This window comes from Ptychodera flava, chromosome 22, assembly GCF_041260155.1.
Source record: "Ptychodera flava strain L36383 chromosome 22, AS_Pfla_20210202, whole genome shotgun sequence".
Classification (NCBI taxonomy): domain Eukaryota; kingdom Metazoa; phylum Hemichordata; class Enteropneusta; family Ptychoderidae; genus Ptychodera; species Ptychodera flava.
The window spans coordinates 16,344,553-16,364,708 of NC_091949.1; the positions used below are offsets into that span (position 1 = coordinate 16,344,553).

The 20,156-nt window shown below is 36.7% G+C and overlaps 1 protein-coding gene across 22 annotated transcripts in view; it reads right to left on the reverse strand.

Moving 5' to 3' along the window:
* Positions 1-718: 718 nt before the first annotated feature.
* Positions 719-20,156, reverse strand: part of LOC139122808 (collagen alpha-1(XIII) chain-like) — a 150,332-nt gene continuing 130,894 nt past the window's right edge. For 16 of the 22 annotated variants that reach the window (XM_070688567.1, XM_070688563.1, XM_070688564.1 and 13 more), the window contains 11 exons: positions 19,202-19,231; positions 17,315-17,356; positions 16,481-16,540; positions 16,294-16,338; positions 15,581-15,643; positions 14,757-14,828; positions 11,354-11,380; positions 6,933-6,968; positions 6,367-6,453; positions 5,752-5,812; positions 719-4,772 (listed from right to left, as the gene is read on the reverse strand). In XM_070688567.1, the coding sequence (XP_070544668.1) occupies positions 5,753-5,812; positions 6,367-6,453; positions 6,933-6,968; positions 11,354-11,380; positions 14,757-14,828; positions 15,581-15,643; positions 16,294-16,338; positions 16,481-16,540; positions 17,315-17,356; positions 19,202-19,231 (522 nt within the window). In that variant the 3' untranslated portion in view covers positions 719-4,772; position 5,752. The remainder of the gene's footprint in view (positions 4,773-5,751; positions 5,813-6,366; positions 6,454-6,932; positions 6,969-11,353; positions 11,381-14,756; positions 14,829-15,580; positions 15,644-16,293; positions 16,339-16,480; positions 16,541-17,314; positions 17,357-19,201; positions 19,232-20,156) is intronic. The other 6 variants (XM_070688570.1, XM_070688568.1, XM_070688565.1 and 3 more) reach the window with 1 other exon arrangement.

The following is a 20,156-nucleotide window of genomic DNA, read 5'->3' on the forward strand; positions in this document are numbered from 1 at the left end:
AATAATGCAATGTATTGAAAGGTGGATACTGTAAATTCCTATAAGAAACCAGAAATGAACTTACAAGTTTGTGGAACACGTCTGTTTGGTTTGAGCTGTGACCATAGGGCAATGCCTACGTGTCCGTCCCCAGGGGTGGGTAGGTGTTTCGTTGTATTGCTAATAAAGATATATTCTACCGACCTTTGGTGTTTTGGTCTTAAACTTAGCACTGCCCTTGACAATCTTGCGTTAATGTAAAGGCCGATATCCCTTCAGAGGGTAGAATTCAGAGAAAACCAGGAGGGAATAGGAAGACATTTTGAGGTCAACAAATTTCAAGAGTTACAGCTAGTGCTAATGGGGCTTAAAGGCCCCACTCAATTATCAGATTTATCTAATATAAATATTATGTACTTGATAAAATATTCAATGGAAAACAAAAGAATGACAAACTGTTAATAAGCTATTGACATATTTGCTAATGCGAGAACCTGGGATTGAGAAGGGGGCTTAAAGGCACTGTTCATGATCCCTGGGATTGCCTTTGTTCTTTGTTCTAGTCTGTGACACGATTATGGAGGTGTGAGATAGCCTTTTGTTTGTCCATTGAAATCGTAATCTGGTAGGTAAATTATCTGATGAGACAATCTGGTGCCAATACAGGCCTTTAATTCCCATTGTAGCATAAAAGCCAGTAAAATCTCATTGCAACAAAATACTTGTACACTAGAAGAGGTTTTACACTTATGAATACATCTTTATTGATAACAACAGTGGTGTGGAATCATCTACTTGAAACAATATACTTTAAATTCAAAAGACAGTGACACAAATTTGCAGGACTTTTTTTATATCTACATTCATTTTTTGTTTAATACATCGAAATATCACTTTTTCATGTCCACAGTTAAAAGAAGTCCTTCAAAAAATTTTGACTTACAACGAGTACTCTTCCAATTAAAAAAAGAAATCCCACAATGCATTGCCTCACACTATCTACAGATGTATATTATTTCAATACATAAAATATAGGTCTGTTTCGATGTCTATCAAAAAGGTACAGTACAGTTTACTAGATGACCTAGGGTACAAGCAGCCCATCGGAAAGTTAATATAGCTGTATTATAAATTTGAAAACTATTTGTTATTGCTACATTGTAACCATGAGTATGTACATAATACAACATTGTTTATAATAATACACAGGAAGTACACGAAAAATACTGAGGTGTACTTTCCACATAAATATGAATAGTAAAAAATCTTCAAATCCAAATTCATTTTCTCTCTCAAGTTCAGGGAAAGTGTACAATATTTTTAATCTCCAGTTCAAAACACTGCCCCATTTCCCCAATATTTTACTCGTTACCTATTTTTAGACTTACTGTGGCATTTTCAGTCTTTTTGACAAATTTGTGATTTGTGACAGTGATTTGTTTAAAAAATCAGTCTCCTGATGGAAACCAAATGTACCTGGTCATTTCAGTCATTTCAAGAAAGAGGTCAAATGAGGTCAATGTCCCGCCTGACCAATCAGTCCTTAAAAAGATCCAACTTTTTTTTGTATCTCATGGCAAAACAAAAATTTTTCAGAATCTGGGCTTGGCTTGAGGATAGCTGTCACTCCCTTCAAGTCAAAATACAGCTACCAGACAAAACAACTCAAATTCTTTTGTAGGATTTTGTAGATATGTAGTACGGTGTACACAGTAGGGTGTATGTATATTTTTTACTAGTGAAACTACTAAATGACCTGAAATGCGGTGATTTCCATATGTGAACATTTATAATAACAAGCACCTTTCAAATTTTTAAAATCTGCCTCTCCCAACTTCCAGAAATTAAAACCATTTATAAGTGGTAATTTTCTGAACATGTTGACTGTATTTACAAACCACTACAAAATCCTTTCTACCCTACAATGAGGAACAGAATATTTAGATTTAATATGAATTATATCGGAGTTGACTTAAGCCTGGCATTTAACAAGCTGAATATTCGTAAGAAAAGTAAAACATATAGTATAGTTTGTAATCGATATTTCACAAATGGCGTTTCTTTCAAGCTGTATTCAAGATAAAATATTCTCAAACAAATTATCATCTTAATACAAAGCAATGACCGTATGCCACATACAGAGAACAAAGTAAAAGTCTAAATTTTATTACCGAGTGAAAATGTGGATTTAGAATAATTTTGGTACACTGCTTATCTCTATCTGTAAACAGATGAATATTTTAGTGAAAATACTTTCAATAAGCCAAAGCATTTATAAATTTTTTGATGTAAATATAAAATGAATAATGATGGTTCGAGATTAAAATATCCAAATTTTACACCACTAATTTTAGTAATTTAAAATTTTGAAGTTGTTATTTCCATACCAGGGAACTGCATATTCATGAGCCTATGAACATGACACAATGTCAAGTACGTTTACGCATTTCACACTAACACCAGTTCATAGAATAAAGGCTCAATCCGAGCTTTGAGCGTGATCAAAACTTATCATATAATCAAACGCTAATATACATTTTGATACATATCGCTGAAGTACACAAACATAAGGAATTTTTTACTCTTCATGGCTTGAAGTTTCACGTCTAAATAAATCTTGAGGTAGGGGGTACAACATATTGGCACTGGACTAGAAAAATATTCAACTGCTCAAAATCACTGGCTAGTATATGCAATATCCGGTACAATGATTGATGTCCTCAGTGCTGCCATAATTTGAAAAATACAGAAATTTTTTGTTAATCATAGTGGATTTTCAGTTCATAAAGAGCTCCTTCAAAAGCCAACAGATCAACTGCTGGATTTGGACGTCAATTTCTGATTGCCAAGGTGTGTGTGTTCTAGCTTAACTTGTCAATTTCACATGAGAAGGAAACTTACAGCATTGTTTTGATTATGCTCTTTCTGAAGGTGATCATAAAAAACCGTTATTTCTTATTTTTCATCAGATTAGAGTAAACAGTCCTACCAACACATACTTTTATAATCAAAAAGGTAAACAACAGCGTGATCAAATTTGTAATGAGTTCTGTATCTTCACAATCAGTTGTAAGTTGTAAGTACGTCAGGTAGAGTTCTCCAAAACTTGTAAAATTGTCCTTGATCCAACGTTGCAATTAGAACTGTTATGTTCTCGGCTAATCTGCTTTTCCTTGTGTTTCTGTAACAGTTTGTCTGGTATAGTCAAGGAATTAAGTAGCATATCTTTGTTAGCTTTAAAATGAGCTTGCAATTAGTAAAAGTACTCAAACAGGTGGACATCCAGTTTGGTGAGCTGGCATACAAATAGTTGCAGTACAAATACCAGAATTTACATATCTACATAACAGTAAGTCTTTTTCTCAACTACAAGCTTTCATAAACTTGGCTGCAAATTCCAATAGCTCCTACTGACGATTCACTTGTAAAATAAACAATTGACACTGACATAGTTATGTTCACACCAATATTGGCAGTACACATGGCTACATAAATACTTTTAAAAACATTCTATTTTAAGTTTTTATGTATTTTTTTTTGAACATTGAGATATCCTGTATGGGTATATATGCAGCAATAATTTATACAATATGTTGATGAGCTTCAAAAAGTGTTCGGCAGTTGTCAGTTATATTTTACTTTTTTTTTAACCTTTTAAAAAAAGTTCACGAGAACATTTGCAGTTAAAGTGCTTGAAAACATGCTAAAAACAAGCACATTATACATAGTTAAGGAGCATCATACATAAAAAGTAGTTTGATCAAAGACTCGTACGTAATTATCCTTCAAAAAGTTCATCAATATTATATTTGCCAAAGACGGTGAGTGAAACTGGCAGGAAAAAACATTGCATGTAATAATGTACTGATAAAAATATAACAAATGTCAGTAATAACTTCATGGTCCAGCAAGTGTTCTTCCTCAATATAATTAACTAGAAAATACTCTGGTCTTTTTTTTGTAGTTTATGAAGAACAAACAACAGCTTAAATACACAATGAGATTTATCATATAAATTTCTTGGTCTTTTTCATATTCTCATACTGATTACTCCTATTTTGATTTGTAACACTTTATGAAAAGCTTGAAAATACAACCAAAAAATTGCAATGACTTTACATAAAATAATAAAAACATCAAGTGTAAGATGTAGGCAGTATCCTACTATACAAAAGTGGTACCTTACAAAAATAATTTTATCTGACTAAAATCTCATCTTACTTGTTAAAATACCAAATGCTGTACAGTTATCAGTCACCTTTGATGCGTTATGAGCTAAGAAAGTGAAAAAAAAGTTTTACAATAAAAGTAGAGACATTGAAAGGTATACAGTAAATAATAGAAGTCAAGAAAAATGCCAACAGACTTGCACAAAATATTCTATTCATTTTCATGATTTATATAGAAACCTCAAATATCAATCCTCATTATAATAATGTCTGAAGTTTCCTGATTGGCTGACAGTGTCTTCTGATGAATATTTATGACTAAAGTAACATTTTGATTGGCTGGTACGTTGGTAATTGACAGTAATAGCAGTCTGCTGGCAAATTTCAAAAGCTCTTTTGTCAAGAAAACACTACAGATACTTAAGCTGAGCTTCACACATCACTTGTAAAGAATTTTGGACATGTTTTTGTGGGTTTTTTCTCTACCAAAGAAAACATTACAAATACAAAAAATAATAACAATAATGATAATAATAATATTAATATCATAGTCTTGAAGATATTTCAATATCTCTATGTACAATCTTATACAGCATACCACTCGGTGTACACCAGTGTCATCATCTGGAGGGGAAATTGTAATGAAATTCATGTTAGTATCACACTTTTTCTGCTAATGTGCAGCATGCTTGAAATTTTATATCTGATTCTTGATTGTCACTATTCACAGCAACTTAGGGAGTCTATTTGTATCATTCAAGTACAATGGTCAGATTCAGCCAGCCAACTGGATAACAGCTTCCGAGATGCTGCACATTAACTAGAATTAAAATATTTCTTTCACACTGGCGCTGTAAGCCAGGGCCTTATAGCTCTTATTTACAAACAATGCGCAATTTTGAAATGTTTCTAGCTGTATATAGTCAAACACATGCAATTGTCTCCAAGATTTTTTGGCTGATCTGTGAAAAGTTTGGGGAGACTTAACAATGTGATTAGTAATTTCTGGGAACAAATGACACATTGTTTGTTCTGCTTAGGAGTTAATTTATGTACCCTCAATAGAAGAACCTGTAATCATGGAGGCATGCTACTATGAATAAATTGACTCCTTAGGAGATTGAAAATAATTGTCTTTTTTCTGTAGAGATTACATTACAAATGGAAGCTATAGACCCAAACACTTGGTCTCCAAAATGGAAACAATGCTTTAACAGATCATAAATGGGTTTTTTTTACAACATGGACAAGGTGGTTGAGAAAACAGCTCATTCATCAGGACTGCTGGTGTGGAAGATGCACTACAACTTTTAGTGGGTAGTGTAAGTACCCTGAATAATTTCACATTCGAAAGTCATTTTGTCAGATGACAGAAAGGTACATGGCAGAACACTAACATTGACTAATGAATGCACAGAGCTCTGACATGATATCAATATTCAGTTCTTTTTGACGCGATAATATTTTTTTTCAGTACTAAATGGAATGCTGATGCTTTACTACATTCACGACAAGAACTAAGTGCATGTTGTGTGACCAAATATGAAGATGCAAGGAACTGCGGCAAGACAGATCATTCAAGTCTAGAAATTCTTAAGCTCACCTTACGTATTCGGGTAGTTATACGCCCCACTACACCACGGAAGTGGAAGACCATCTTGGCCCTGTGGTAACAGAGAAAGACATATACATTCAAATGAGAAATACTGTTATCAGTTAAGATCAATTGATAATAGCTAAATTCAATGAATGAGCCCAAAAGGTCAAAGGTCATGGCAGAATTCTCTGAGTGCATTTAGGTTACAAAGAGGGAGATATCGATTTCTAATCAACAGGATGCTGCAAATTCTATGACAGAACCCCATGGTGAGACAGTGCACACATAAGTATGTAAGTATATTTCACTTTTCTCTCCTTAGTTGAAGCAATTAAGTTAGAATGCACCTTGGACACAGGTACTTGAAATCTTGACTTTTTACACTACTTTTTCAGTCTACATCTTGTTGGGAGCTCATTTTGCAAACCATCGAGTTGACTTAATAGCTCTAATCTCTGCTTTTTTACAGTTGATAATCAATTTGCTATAGACTGATGAAACTTCACTTAGATGGCGTAACAAAATCCAGCTGGAAATGGCAGAGTTCAGAAGTTCAGTATTGTTCAACAAACACACATGTATGGTCACAACTGACCATGGCTGATTACAATGAGTACTTACGACTGGACACGGTGCATCAAGACCAGGAGCGCCAGGCTCTCCCTTCTCACCTCGGTTACCTTTCTTCCCCCTCCTTCCCATATCACCCTGGTGAACAAATTGTGTCAAAGTCAATAAGACTTGCATATAACAAGATCGATGGAACAGTATGGTCTATGACAATTGTCAAACTATTCCATGTGCACAAAATCAGCATAGGCAGACGATGAAGGTAAGAATTTCACCAAATTGAATTCGGCAAATCATTTCTTGTTTCTTTTATGATCAGTTTCAAGCCAAACGTTACAAGATAGGATGAAGTATTTGTGGATCATTGCATATAGCTTATTTTTCAGGTCTACAACGATTTGGCTAAATCTCACGAGACTTGCAATGTCAGTTCTGTGGTAGCATCCTTTCAAACACACAAACCATGAGATTCCAAAAATAATAGCTCCAACAGGTCTAAATACCAATGATCATAAAATCACTTGATACAACAAACGTTTAGGTGAACGTTCAATCCATGGTTTAATCAATCCATAATTTTGTTGATTATTCACTGAACCAATCTGAAATAAACTTACTTTATCTCCCTTTATACCTGGCTGTCCAGGTGGACCCTGCAAAAGATCAAATAAACACGGTAAACACATCAACCTAACTTATTTACCAACTATAGGTATAGATAGAAAGGTGAGGACTGTATGTGTGACTGGCCACCATGCTCATCACCATGGAAACATACACAAAGAAACTCCTGAAAACAATGAAATGACAACAGTGAAAGCATCAAACACTAAGTATGTTAATTAACTGGTGACATTCAGGACAATGTGAGGAGACACATATACAGTGTACTACATGTAACACAATATTGATGATCACATATGCTTAAGGTACTGCAACTACTTACACTATTGTCAAAACACCATGAAGGGACTTAAGTTGCCGATTTTTTAGAATTACGTATGTAATATTTTTACCATACGTTTTCACTCTACTAAAATCTAAACAGTGACAGGCATACTCCAATACACACTACTGACCTGCTTCGACACTTACAGTAGTAGTATGCAAAGTTTGAATAAAGGTCTTTTTGCGGCAGCAAAACCAAAAAAATGACTCCAGTACAATAATTTTAGCAGTCACTGAAATCTCTGTCTGCCTTCTAATAGAAAAGATAGCATCCTTTTTATCTGGACAGATTGTGGATGTTTTGGGTGAGTTTAAGGTAACATCAGATGGAACATTTGGCAAAATAATGTTAATATTAACAATGAACAAAATGTATGGTACAACCCATAAACTGTTAACACATTCCAAACTTGTACAAACGTGTGTGAAAGTTTCACTGCCAAAACAATAATGCTACATGAAAATGTACGGCATTATTAATCTGAAACTAAGGAACGTCACATTAACGGTGTAAGATGTGCCACAGAGGTAATGAATTTCTTTCACATATTTACTGGCGCTTATACCAAAGGAGGGTGTTTTGATGAAAGACTTTCTGGCTTTCAGCGAAAAATGAGGGCAAAGAAATCATAGGTACAACAGTACACAATCCAAGGTACATATAAAGTTATAAATGAGTGTTAACAACAGTCTGGGCAGGATGTTGAAAAGTGGAAAAAAACACCTGTTGTGTATAAGTTGACTTTTGATCAGGATTAGCAATGAATCAAAAAACAAACTTGTGGGATGTGTTTCACAACATGATTGATATGTGAAAAAGTGAAAAAAATTCATCTCCTTTTAGAAAGTAAATGGGGATGTAGATCTTGTGCAAACTGGTGTTTGTGGATTGGTGAGGCTGATGTGATATCAATATGGAAGACAAATGGAAATACTGCACTCAAGTCTGATGTACCGGTTTACATTATGGAATGCAAAACAAGTTATGACTTCAATTCTTGGAGCCAACAACACACATCACTAACAGATCGAATTACAGAGCAACTATCTTTATCTTTATAACAATACACTACGACAAAACCCTACAATGTAGATTTTCCCTCAATGCTATTGTTTGTGCTGAGTCTAGTGACAGAACCTGCAAGAGCTTTACAGGCAAGAAATATCAAATGACTTATTCATAAAAAAAAACATGAAGAAAGTTCACGGCCAATGTTTGGTCTGAAACATCACTAGAGACTCCTACGGGCTCAGACTAAACTGGTGTACACTGAAGGGAAATTACACACAGAGACTAATCAAAGACAACCCAGTAGCTAAAACTTTTCACTCTTCTGGTCATTCGTTCAAACATGTAATTTCACTTGATTGCACAATTTAGAGAAATAAGTCATTCTACTTTACAAAGGATTATAACCTTGAACTTCAGCTATGAACCCTACTTTATGTGAGATGGATGGAGGCCTCAAATATAAATCAAATCACAACGCTTATGAAGTCTTCACAATTTATGCCGATAGCTATTGCAGTGTAAATATTTTTTCAGAAAACTGCAAAACTACAATCAGTTTGTCAAATGTAACACTTTAATAAGAACTTGCCGACAGTTGCAGCTACTGGTGTAGTTATTGAGTATCTTTGAAATTCCACATGTAATCAGATCCATTGAGCAAAAAAGTTTGTTTTAAAACCATACAACAATAACAATAAATCAACATTGGGATTAGTTTCCCATCACTTAGACGCCACAAAACATGGACTTGTGTTAAGTTGCCACGATACATCACAAATTTAGTAACATTTTCTCAAAGTCCTTTCATGTTTCAAGGAAGGTTTGTTTGTAAACTATTAAATTTGCTGAAGATTAACTATTAATTTGCATCCCTTTGGAATATCAATTAAGGGAAAAATCTCTTTCACAAATTTTTGGTTTCAAAGTGTAGAGACATTAACAGTTTAGAAATCAAATCATATAATCTATGCATTGATATACAGGGCTTGACAATTCCTATCGCCCTAACACCCAGGACAAGTGAAATTTACGCTCGGGCAAGTCAAAAAAAAAATCTGGTTGCCTGCTGGACAAGTTGTTTATACAACTTCTGGCGCAATCAACGCGAACCTAAGTTGTGGTTTGTGCACGTGTCGCCCGATTTGCGTTGTCGTTCACACAAAATAAATGTCAATCACTGACTTTTTTTAGATACAATTGTGACGTTCTTCTGCGATTCACTTGCCGACTCACACAATGTTGCAATTTTTCGATGATCGACATGAAATTATTTCATCGTCCAATTAAAAAGTCGCTTAAAATTTGGCGTAAACAGCATTTCTTTGTTGTATGCTGACTGCTCCGCCCCAACAAATTAGGTAAACAATTGCAAAACCAAATCGTAGTGCTTATCGGCGATCGACTGTGCAGTACTTCAAAATCATTTATGCGGCCTCACGAGGTAGACGAACATTGTCTGCAGATAGTTTGTGGAGTGATCGCTGTAAAAATATGAGTTTTTACGGTAATATTTCCACTAACGAAAACAAGGCATTGTGCATTTTCTCGAGCCAGAGCGTAATTTCCGCTCTGCAGACCTACGCAAAAATCAAGCAAAGCTGTTGCCGTAAAGAGGTGTGTAGTTTACGACGATGGGCATTGTGTAACTCTGAGAAACGACGTTGTGATTATTTACGACGGCGCCACGAGGGCCAGCGTGAGTGGGATTGTCTGAGAATCGACGACTCGATGTGATGATTAGAACGATGTTTCTGACAAAAGATCTAAACATAAGCGTTATGATGAGGAAAAACGCCGTAGATGTTTATCTCCCGAAATGGAAAGCACAGTGGCCTTGGTTGAAATATGACGGTTCCAAAATGTTCCGTACGTCGTGTCTCAAATACCCCACCATTGCCAAACCATGGAGGTAGGAAGAGACTACGTCAATGGCCAAACCAAGCGAAATGCTTTTCTTGACGGATGCGACATGTTTCGCGTTGAATCGATAAGGTCTCACGAATTTAGTCAACCGCGTTTGGACTGTTTGGCGCATCGCAGATGAGATCGTGACGGGGACAATGATTGTGGAAATTTTGTGGGTCCCGCTGAGCCCGATACGGTTTCACTTGCCAACAACCCGATCGCATGCACTCGCAATGCGTGAACCGAATGACGACGACCAGCGACAGAAACTGACCAATTTTTTTACGACGGCATTTATGCTTGCCAAACACGGGAAGCCGATGTATGATATGTACCTTCAATGTTCACATGTACCTGCGTACATGTCTGTGTGTTCCCGGCGTTATACGGCCTCTTGTGGTGGAGGCCGTATAACGCCGGGATCACACAGACCGTATGCAGGCCTACTTCAATTTAAACTTTTGAGAAAAAATTGGCGTCAACATCGGTGAAAATTACCAAAATAAGAACACCCTGAAAGCCGCTACGAAATTCGTCGCAAGTATTTTGGTCTTGATCATTACAAATGGAGGACAAGTAAAATTTTTGAGAGGACAAGTGAAATTGAAAATCCACTTGTCCAAGGGACAAGTGAACTGGAAAAAAAATTGTCATGCATTGATATATACATCCTTCTTATCTTACTCTGAGTTTACTCAAACAGGCTGCACCAGCTATTTGGCAGCCATACTAAGTTTCTGAGAATACACTATTTCAATTGTGGGTTGTTATCAAAGGAACACAATAAATTCAGAAACACTTCTTTTCATACCTAAATTTGTGATAAGTTCTTAGTAACCCTACGAAAAGTCTAAATTCAGAAACGGTCTCTACATGTATCTACATATGCTGTATATACACCATGCTTTCATGCTTTACCAGATCTTTGAAACATGAGCTGCAACTACTACGCCAACATTTACAAAGTCTGATATGCATGCTGATGAAGCTTGCCATCACATGCACACCGTGGGGACATCACATGCTATTCACGACGGGTATCACATGCACGCTACAAGTACTAGGACTGTTGAAAATGACATTTAAAAAAATGTATGAGTTAATATGAGATCTAAACAAGCATGCTAATAGGAGAAAAAAATGAAACGAATCAGTTACGAAATGCCTTCTCACCGGAACACCTGCTTCACCATCGCTGCCCTGAAAAACAAGTCGATAGTCTCAGACGACTTTTTTAAAACATGGAAGAAATGCTTCCAACTTTCTACACGGCACATGGTGAAAAAAACTGGATATGGGAAACAGTGTATATGGGGGAACATGAATGTGGCTGTGATACTGTGATTCTAACAATGTAGAAGGTAGTAAAATTACTGTATGTAAGAACCAGTAGCAAAAGAAACATACAAAACCTGATTATCATGATAAACTTATCATTCACTGTAACAGACATACAGCTCTCTAGTACCCACACTCCGTTAGAGGGAAATGGTTGGCCCCTCCCACAACCATACTTTGGTCATAACACACTGCTTACAATGAGAGGTTGGACTTTCATATAATTGTGAAACGGGGGTCAAAGGATTGAAAGTCACAATCTCAGAATAAAACTTACCATAGACAGATTACTTATTAGGAAAAATCTGACCTATTAGATCATTTGTTGGATTAATGGCTAGACTGTCTTATGAAGTATTAGAATGAACTTTTCACTCATACTTGCGGTTAAAAATCACCATCCTCTCATATGTTTATCACACATGAAATGTCATTTATTGTTGTCCGGCACATTCAGATGTCAAGATAATGGTAACATGACTCAGCATTTTTGGGTTTTATTTCAGTTATATGCAAACTGCAATTATTAAAAGACATATGTTACCATTTGGACAGAAAGCAGTGGTAGTTTTTGAGTTACTTTTTCAGAGTTACCAAAGGATTCTAACACCTACAGTAGTGGCATGTTTCAATGCACAGGACAACAGAAATGACACTTCATATAACACCACAGAAAGAGAGTTAATTGTTAAAGGTCTGGTGAAATGCCCATGTTGCAAAATCACAAAAATACAGTTGATGGTCTATAAAACAGTTGCATTCATTTCTTTTTTCGTTTAGCGCGCGTGATTATGAAATATGGCAAAAGAAAAATGAAATGTGGGCGTGTCCCCCGAGCCTCTCCAGTCGACTTTTTTCGGCTTTCCGAAGTTTGCCCGACGTCGTATCTCATAACGGGAAGTGAAGTATTTCACACCTCCATAAGCTCCCCACGGGGGGTAACTTCTAGGGTTTCCGCTTACATGATCAGGACAGTGTCCTCCTTCACTTTGGGAAGACGTTGTTCTTTTGGTGGCTGTGCAGCGGCAAGAACATGAACGGCTCAACTGTAAACTTTTTCAAGTTCCAGTCAAGTGTGGAGTGTTTGAACCATAATGTGCTTGTCTCGGCTGGTTCGTACGATCGGCCACGGTCCCTCGGCTGAGCCTGCCTCGCTACTCGCTACACAGAAGGTTGGGATCGCAATGCAAGTCAACTGCATGAACACCAACACTGAACGTTGTGACTGCCATTAAAATGCACTAGTCTACAACACGGAACGTCGTGACCGCAATGCAAATCGACAGTAAAAAACGTAAATGGGACCGTGATTAAAATGCACTACAACTACGACACGGAAGGTTGAAACCACGATGCAAATCAGCTGCATGAACAGCAACACTGAACGTTGAGACTACCATTAAAAACGAACAACAACACGGAACGTAGAGATCATGATACAAATCATGGAGGTAGAGTCCTCCATGATACAAATCGACAGCAACACGGAACGCGTCGTTGGGATGGCAATTACTGAGGCTAAATTGAAGAACAACGGGGAATACCGGACCACGAGGAACGCGATGCAACTCGACCACAACATGGAATGTTTAAGACCGTGATTAGAATGCACAACACAGAACATCTAGACCGCAATCATGTAAATCAACTATAACACCGAACCTTGTTGCCTCGATTAAAATGCGTATGTCTGCTATGTACAGCAAAAGTTTCAATTCTCGCGAGCGAGCGTTCCTATGCCCGCTGTACACTGGACAAAATGACGTCAAATTTATCACAAGGGCTCGATTGCGTGTGTGTAAGTTTCAATTCTCGCGAGAGCCATTTATGCATGCTGTACACTAGACTAGATGACGTCAAATCTCTCGCGAGACTTGGCTCGATTGCAAATACGTACGACGCGACGGAAAGAACGCAATAATACGGAAGTAGACACAGTTTTTGCGAATCGCTGAGAGAGAAGCGCAGATTAAACAAAAGACTAAAAAACCCACGTTTTTTCTTTATTTACCATATTTTTTAAACAAAAATCAGTTTCGCCACTGTGGCGAATTAGGATCGATTTTTTTTCGCCACTTCGGATTTCGATTCGCATCGGCGAACGTGGCGAATGGGCAGCGCGAAGCCTGTTTTCTTAGCGGATACCGGGCAGAGATAAGGCGGCGTTGGACCGCTATTCGATGTAAATGAACACACCTGTGACGTCACAGACGGCCGACCTTGACTCCGCTGAGGGCGTGACCTGAGTGTCGCAAAATGACCCCATGAAAGCCGCGCATAGAAATATCAAAAAAATTAACACTTGCGCGTACTTTTAGGTTGCAATTTTGTTGCGAGTGTAATAGTATTGACCTCCTGGAAGATATTCTGTCACACGACCGGGACCATTTCACCAGACCTTTAAAATGACTGTCTATGCTAGATTCACCTTAGAAGAAACGTGTGCTAATGTCATTACATGACAAATTTACAGAACAAGGTTTAAAATCACAGGAGAATACCACTGACACTAAAAATTAGAAGTCTTTAAAATCAGAAGTGTTTGTGATGGTCAAAGTGTGGTATGGATTAGGAACACAGCCATTCACACATAAAGAAATTAACAGGTAAACTCACTATGATTGTTAAGGTAGATTGCACCTCAGGGACAGATATTCAGACTCTCAAACTTTAACAATTCTTTTCTGATATACCACTTGTGGGGGTTCATTTTAAAACTCTTGGTATCAGAAAACTTTTCGCCGGCTTAGTTTTTCGAAATTCAAAAATTTTATTTTTCTCCATACAGCTAACACAGGGATGGCGGCCATTTTGAATTTCAAATATCCCATAATGTTGGCTAATTTGTTCCGCTAGTTCCAAAATTTGCACGGTGATCCCTGATTTTTATTGTTGATTTGGTAAGAGAATGGTTGAAAGATTCATTTAGGAAAGTTTGAGCAAAAGTTTAAGTCTTTCACTTTTGAGGCGCATACCACCTTAAGGTGCATCAGAAAATAAACTACAAACAAAATATTCAGTTATATCACCAAAATACATAAATAGACAATTGTATTACAAATAATATGGGAAGGAATTTTGCTTTACTATCAAGAACTATGTTGGTATTGTACAGATATTGTGTTATTAGTATGTGGAAATGTGCCTGACACCACTTTATGTGAAGTAAATAAATAATTCATGACGACACACAGGTTACAAAGAACATGATATAATTCCATTTTAGTGATTCACATACCTTTGGACCTCTCTCTCCTGGAGCACCTAGGGGGCCTGGGCCACCAGACGGTCCTATTGAGCCTTTAGGTCCCTGTTAAAAATTATATTATCACATTATGAGACAAGTGTGAGTTACAGATTTTACAAGACTGGCACAATGAACATACCAGTAGGGGGAAATGTTTGGAAATATTCTGTGATGGAGAAACTGTTAACAGTTGCTGGAAGAATTGTAGCTGATATCGCAGATACACAGGACAAGATATACAGACTCAATTTTGATAAAACCAACTTTGGACAATACTTCCATATAATTCAATCAAATCTGATTGCGTCTCTGTGAGAAAATATACGTTTTAAGAGTAAAACAGTCTCTGTTACATTATAACATCTATACCATTAGAAAAACAAGTACGGGATGTACATGTAATGCTTGTTCTCATTTTCTTTGCTTTGTTATGCATATATATCTGTCTTGGGTCTTTTCACCCCAATTCCCTTTAAACAGGTCCACAATCACCATCAATGACAAAAGGTTTGGGCCAAACCACGGTGATGATAGGGTTAATGCAAGAGCAACTCATCAAATGAAAGTTAGAATTTAATCAAACCATAGTGGTGATAGGGTTAATGCAAGAGCAACTCATAAAATGGAAGTTAGATCTTGATTTCAAAGAAATTATGCATGACACCTTCCAAAGGGCATCTGTCTAAGAGAAGGGTTACCGACTTTTTTGATAAACAGTACCCAGTCACCAGATACATGTGACTAAACACTTGGGTCAGCACCAATACATGACAACAGTACACTTTCTATAAAAGTAGGAAATAAATATATCTTACTGGTAAACCGGCAGCGCCATCCCGTCCACTTCTTCCAGGTACACCAGTTTTGCCAGGTTGACCCTGGAGATAAAAATTTACAAACGGATTCATTAGTCTTGTACTGTGGAGTTTGAAACGAGTGTTTCACTACCACAACTCAGAGTTACTCCATTTTAACTCTTTGAGTGCCAAAGTCTATTTTTGTAACCTTTATAAAATATACCACAGTCAATTTTTTCCAATATTTGACAAAATTTTGATAGGAAACTGTAGCTGATGATATGAGAAATCCATTTGGTCCAAAATTATAAAAAACCTTACAGAAAAGTTAACACAAATTTATAAAATGTTGCATTAAAATTTTGGTGGGAAAAATTACAGCAGTCAAAAGGTTAACCATACTGAATTTTATAGTAGCATACAATCATTCTACACCATGGAAACAATTCTATTCATCTCAGAATTTTACTCTAACAATACTCCACAACTGACACAGCCAAGTGGTGCAAACTTGGACAAAAATAATTAAGAGGCAGTCTGGTATTTTCCCCATTAAATCAATTATGCATAAAATTGTTGACTTTTGCGAGAGAAGTATAAATCTTCATCTACGTGATACTCATACACTGAGTACATCACAGTATCAACTTATAAAAAGTAAAAATTTTGCACACCAGTGCACTATCAGATTTCAGGAAATTTTCAGGTAACATTGTTTCCACGAAACTTACCGGAGATCCCTTGGGGCCAATATCTCCTCTCTCTCCTTTTTGACCCTATAATGTGCAAATAAATTTTCCATGTGACTAAAAACGTTGAAATAAATGTTAGAAACATGCAAATAAAGAGGTTTGATATGATAGAAATTCAAATCAAATGCAAATGCACCAGTTCTTGCAGTAACTCTTCACTACTTACTGGAAGTCCCATTTCTCCAGTAGCTCCCAAGTCTCCTTTTGGTCCAGGAAGTCCGATTCCCTGTGAGGAAAAGACGTTAGACTTGTGAGACAATCATTAGAGTAGCAAAGATATTTTTGTACAGTGTCATCCGATCACCCCTGCTTCCCTGTAAAAAGTCCCAAACTCACCATCAATAACAATGGGCTTGGGCCAAACCATGATGATGAAAGGGTTAATTAATCATGTCAAACAAAGAGCAACTGATCAGAGACACAGTGTCTTGGCATGATCAGGGTATCATTTCATGGTACATCAAACACAAACGCACATTTCAAGCTGAAGCTTACAGGACACATCCAGATTTTACATTTAGATTTAACAATAAATGTCAAGATTTTACATTTAGATTTAACAATAAATGTCAACATTTGATTGATGTATGCATTGCAATGTGATTGTACCACAGTCAGATGTTTAACAGGATAAACATCACAGAGATATGCTGGTTATCTTATTGCTAATAATGGCCGACAGGTAAAAGGCCAGTAGCTGTAACTTTTGATGATTTTTTCACTTTTTTTTTTGGTTTGAATGACAACTAAAATTTCTTGCGCTACGCCCCAAAGCCTGTATTCAACTTGCCAACTCAGCCTATACATGTGTAAACAGCAATGTTATTGTTGACGTGTGAATCCTGGTCTGGACGCTAATTGCAAACAATAACAGTGTAGTTTAAATGCAAAGAAGCTGTGTTGATAAGCTATAGTTTGTTTATCCACATGATTTGAGGAGAAGACCAAGAACTTGTAATTGACATACAAAACATAAATGGTAAAACAGATAAATACTTACTGGTAGTCCAGCTGGTCCTGGTGGTCCACGTGGCCCTGGAATCTGTATATAACAATGAAAAATATGTATTGTCAATCAGAGCTAATACTTGGTGACCTACCCCACCAAAAAAGTTGTAAAACATTTGAAAAAGAGAAAATTATCATAAAATCCTGCATCGATCAAACATTTTCAAAAAATGTTGCTCAGTAAAAATGTTCATTACATCAAAGTACAACTTTCATGGCTGTGTCATATGGCTATGATGACAAAAAAAGGAAAAAAAATGTACTCGAAACAAGTCATCGTTGATGACACAGTCCCCACTTGTTAATGGGTACTTTGATCACAGGTCCTCAGAGAGGATAGAGTCCTCTTCATTAGGTCTGTGATAAAAATACTTTTGAATAAATTCGCTTGATACATGTCTGAGTTATGGTTCAGGACATGAAAAACTCATAATAAAATGGCCACACGGCGGCCATATTGGATTGTATCACAAAACAAATTACCGTGCATATGTATGACATTGGTAAATCTCCTTGTACCAACTTTGAATAAATTCGCTTGATACATGTCTGAGTTATGGTTCCGGACATGAAAAAACGTAACAAAATGGGCACACGGCAGCCATATTGGATCGTATCACAAAACAAATCAATGTGCATGTGTATGACATAGGTCAATGTCCTTGTACCAACTTTGAATGAAATCCGTTGAGATATGCCAGAGTTATGGCTCTGTACATGAAAAAATCATAACAAAATGGCCGCATGGCGGCCATATTGGATTGTATCATAAAACAAATTGATGTGCATAGCTATGACATTGGTCAATGTCCTTGTACCAACTTTGAATAAAATCGGTTGAAAGATGCCTGAGTAATGGCTCTATACATGAAAAAATCATAATAAAATGGCCGCCTGGCAGCCATATTGGATTGTATCACAAAACAAATTGACGTGCATATGTATGACATAGGCCAATGTCCTTGCACCAAGTTTGAATAAAATCGGTTGAGATATGCCGGAGTTATGGCTCTGTACATGAAAAAACTCGTAACAAAATGGCCGCACGGCAGCCATATTGGATCGTATTGCAAAACAAATTGACATGCACATCTATGACATTGGTCAATGTTCTTGTACCAACTTAGAATAAAATCGGTTGAAACATGCCTGAGTTATGGCTCTGTACATTAAAAAATCGTAATAAAATGGCCGCCTGGCAGCCATATTGGATCGTATTGCAAAACAAACTGACATGCATATCTATGACATTGGTCAATGTTCTTGTACCAACTTTGAATAAAATCGGTTGAAACATGCCTGAGTTATGGCTCTGTACATGAAAAAATCATAATAAAATGGCCGCCTGGCAGCCATATTGGATCGTATTACAAAACAAATTGACGTGCATCTGTATGACATATGAAGTAATCCTTGTACCAAGTTTGAATGAAATCGCTCCAGGCATCTCTGAGATATCTGCGTGAACGGACGGACGCACGGACGGACGCACGCACGCACGCACGGACATGACCAAACCTATAAGTCCCCCCGGACGGTGTCCGTGGGGACTAAAAAAAATTTTCCTGGAACTTAACAAGTCAATGGCACTTCAAAAATCAAATACTGAAGTAACTGAAATACGTGTATTTTGACTTTTTTTCTCAAAATAAAAAAATTTGCGCAAATTTCGTCATCGTTTGCATAAAAAAACAAAGCAGACATGCCTAGGAACCTGTTGACTAATATAGTTCTAGTTTAAAAATGGAGAATCAGACACGATATACACATCATTTGTAATGACTCAGACCCAGTCACAAACAACATCTATCAAGTGTGCAAAGTACACATGCATATACACAAGAAGTAAAAGTGCATACAATCATATCGATACACTTACTGGATCACCACTGCCTTCTAAGCCTTCTCCCTAAAATCGATAAAAAAAATAAAAATTTAGCAAAAACAGAGAAAGTTTGAGCATATATGTACTTGTGTTTGTATTCTGAACTAGAGGACACATAGATGTTACATCTTCGAATCACTCAGGAAAGCCTCTTTTGTCTTTCGTGTGAGTCTTTACTCTACACCACAGGTAGTATGATTTCATGATGGTGGAAAAAAGTGAAGGATTTCATAAGGGAAAAAATATTGATGTGGTATGATAGAAAACTTTTACCAGAACACAGCATACAGGACAGGATAAGATCCATGAACCTTGTATATTTTTAAGGATACACAAGATGTCACTCAAAGATAGGTGATATTACTATGGAAACATGCGGGACCTTACCAAGACAGGGTAATTCAACAGTCAAGAAGACAATGCTTTAGAAAGGGCTGAACATACACAGAGTATGTCAGTGAATAACATGTAAAGATGACAGCATTTAATATGCTCACTCAGCATCTAAGCAAAGTTCTTTAAAACTGAGTAACATGCCTTTCAATGTTCATGAAATGTAACTGACACTGATCATGCCATAAACGGTAAACGTTGTGGCAAAAGTGAAGATTAAATGATCAGCAAGTATTGGCATCACTCACCATGGAATCGTTAAGATTGGAGTCTGGGGTTTACTTCATGGCTAAAGACTATGAAAACTGAAAACCATTTTTTGTATCTACTAATCTTCACTCATGCCAACAGCTTGATCAGTGAGTCACTTCATCATTACTTTAACCCTTCGAGTGCCAAAAGTCAATTTTTGTCACCTGTATAAAATTCAACCAAGCCAATTTTTTCTGATTTTTTCCCAAAATTTTGATCAAAAATTGCAGCCAATAAGAAATCATGCCTATTTGGTCCAAAACTACATTAAAAATTTAGAAAAATTAAGAAAAATTGGTAAAAT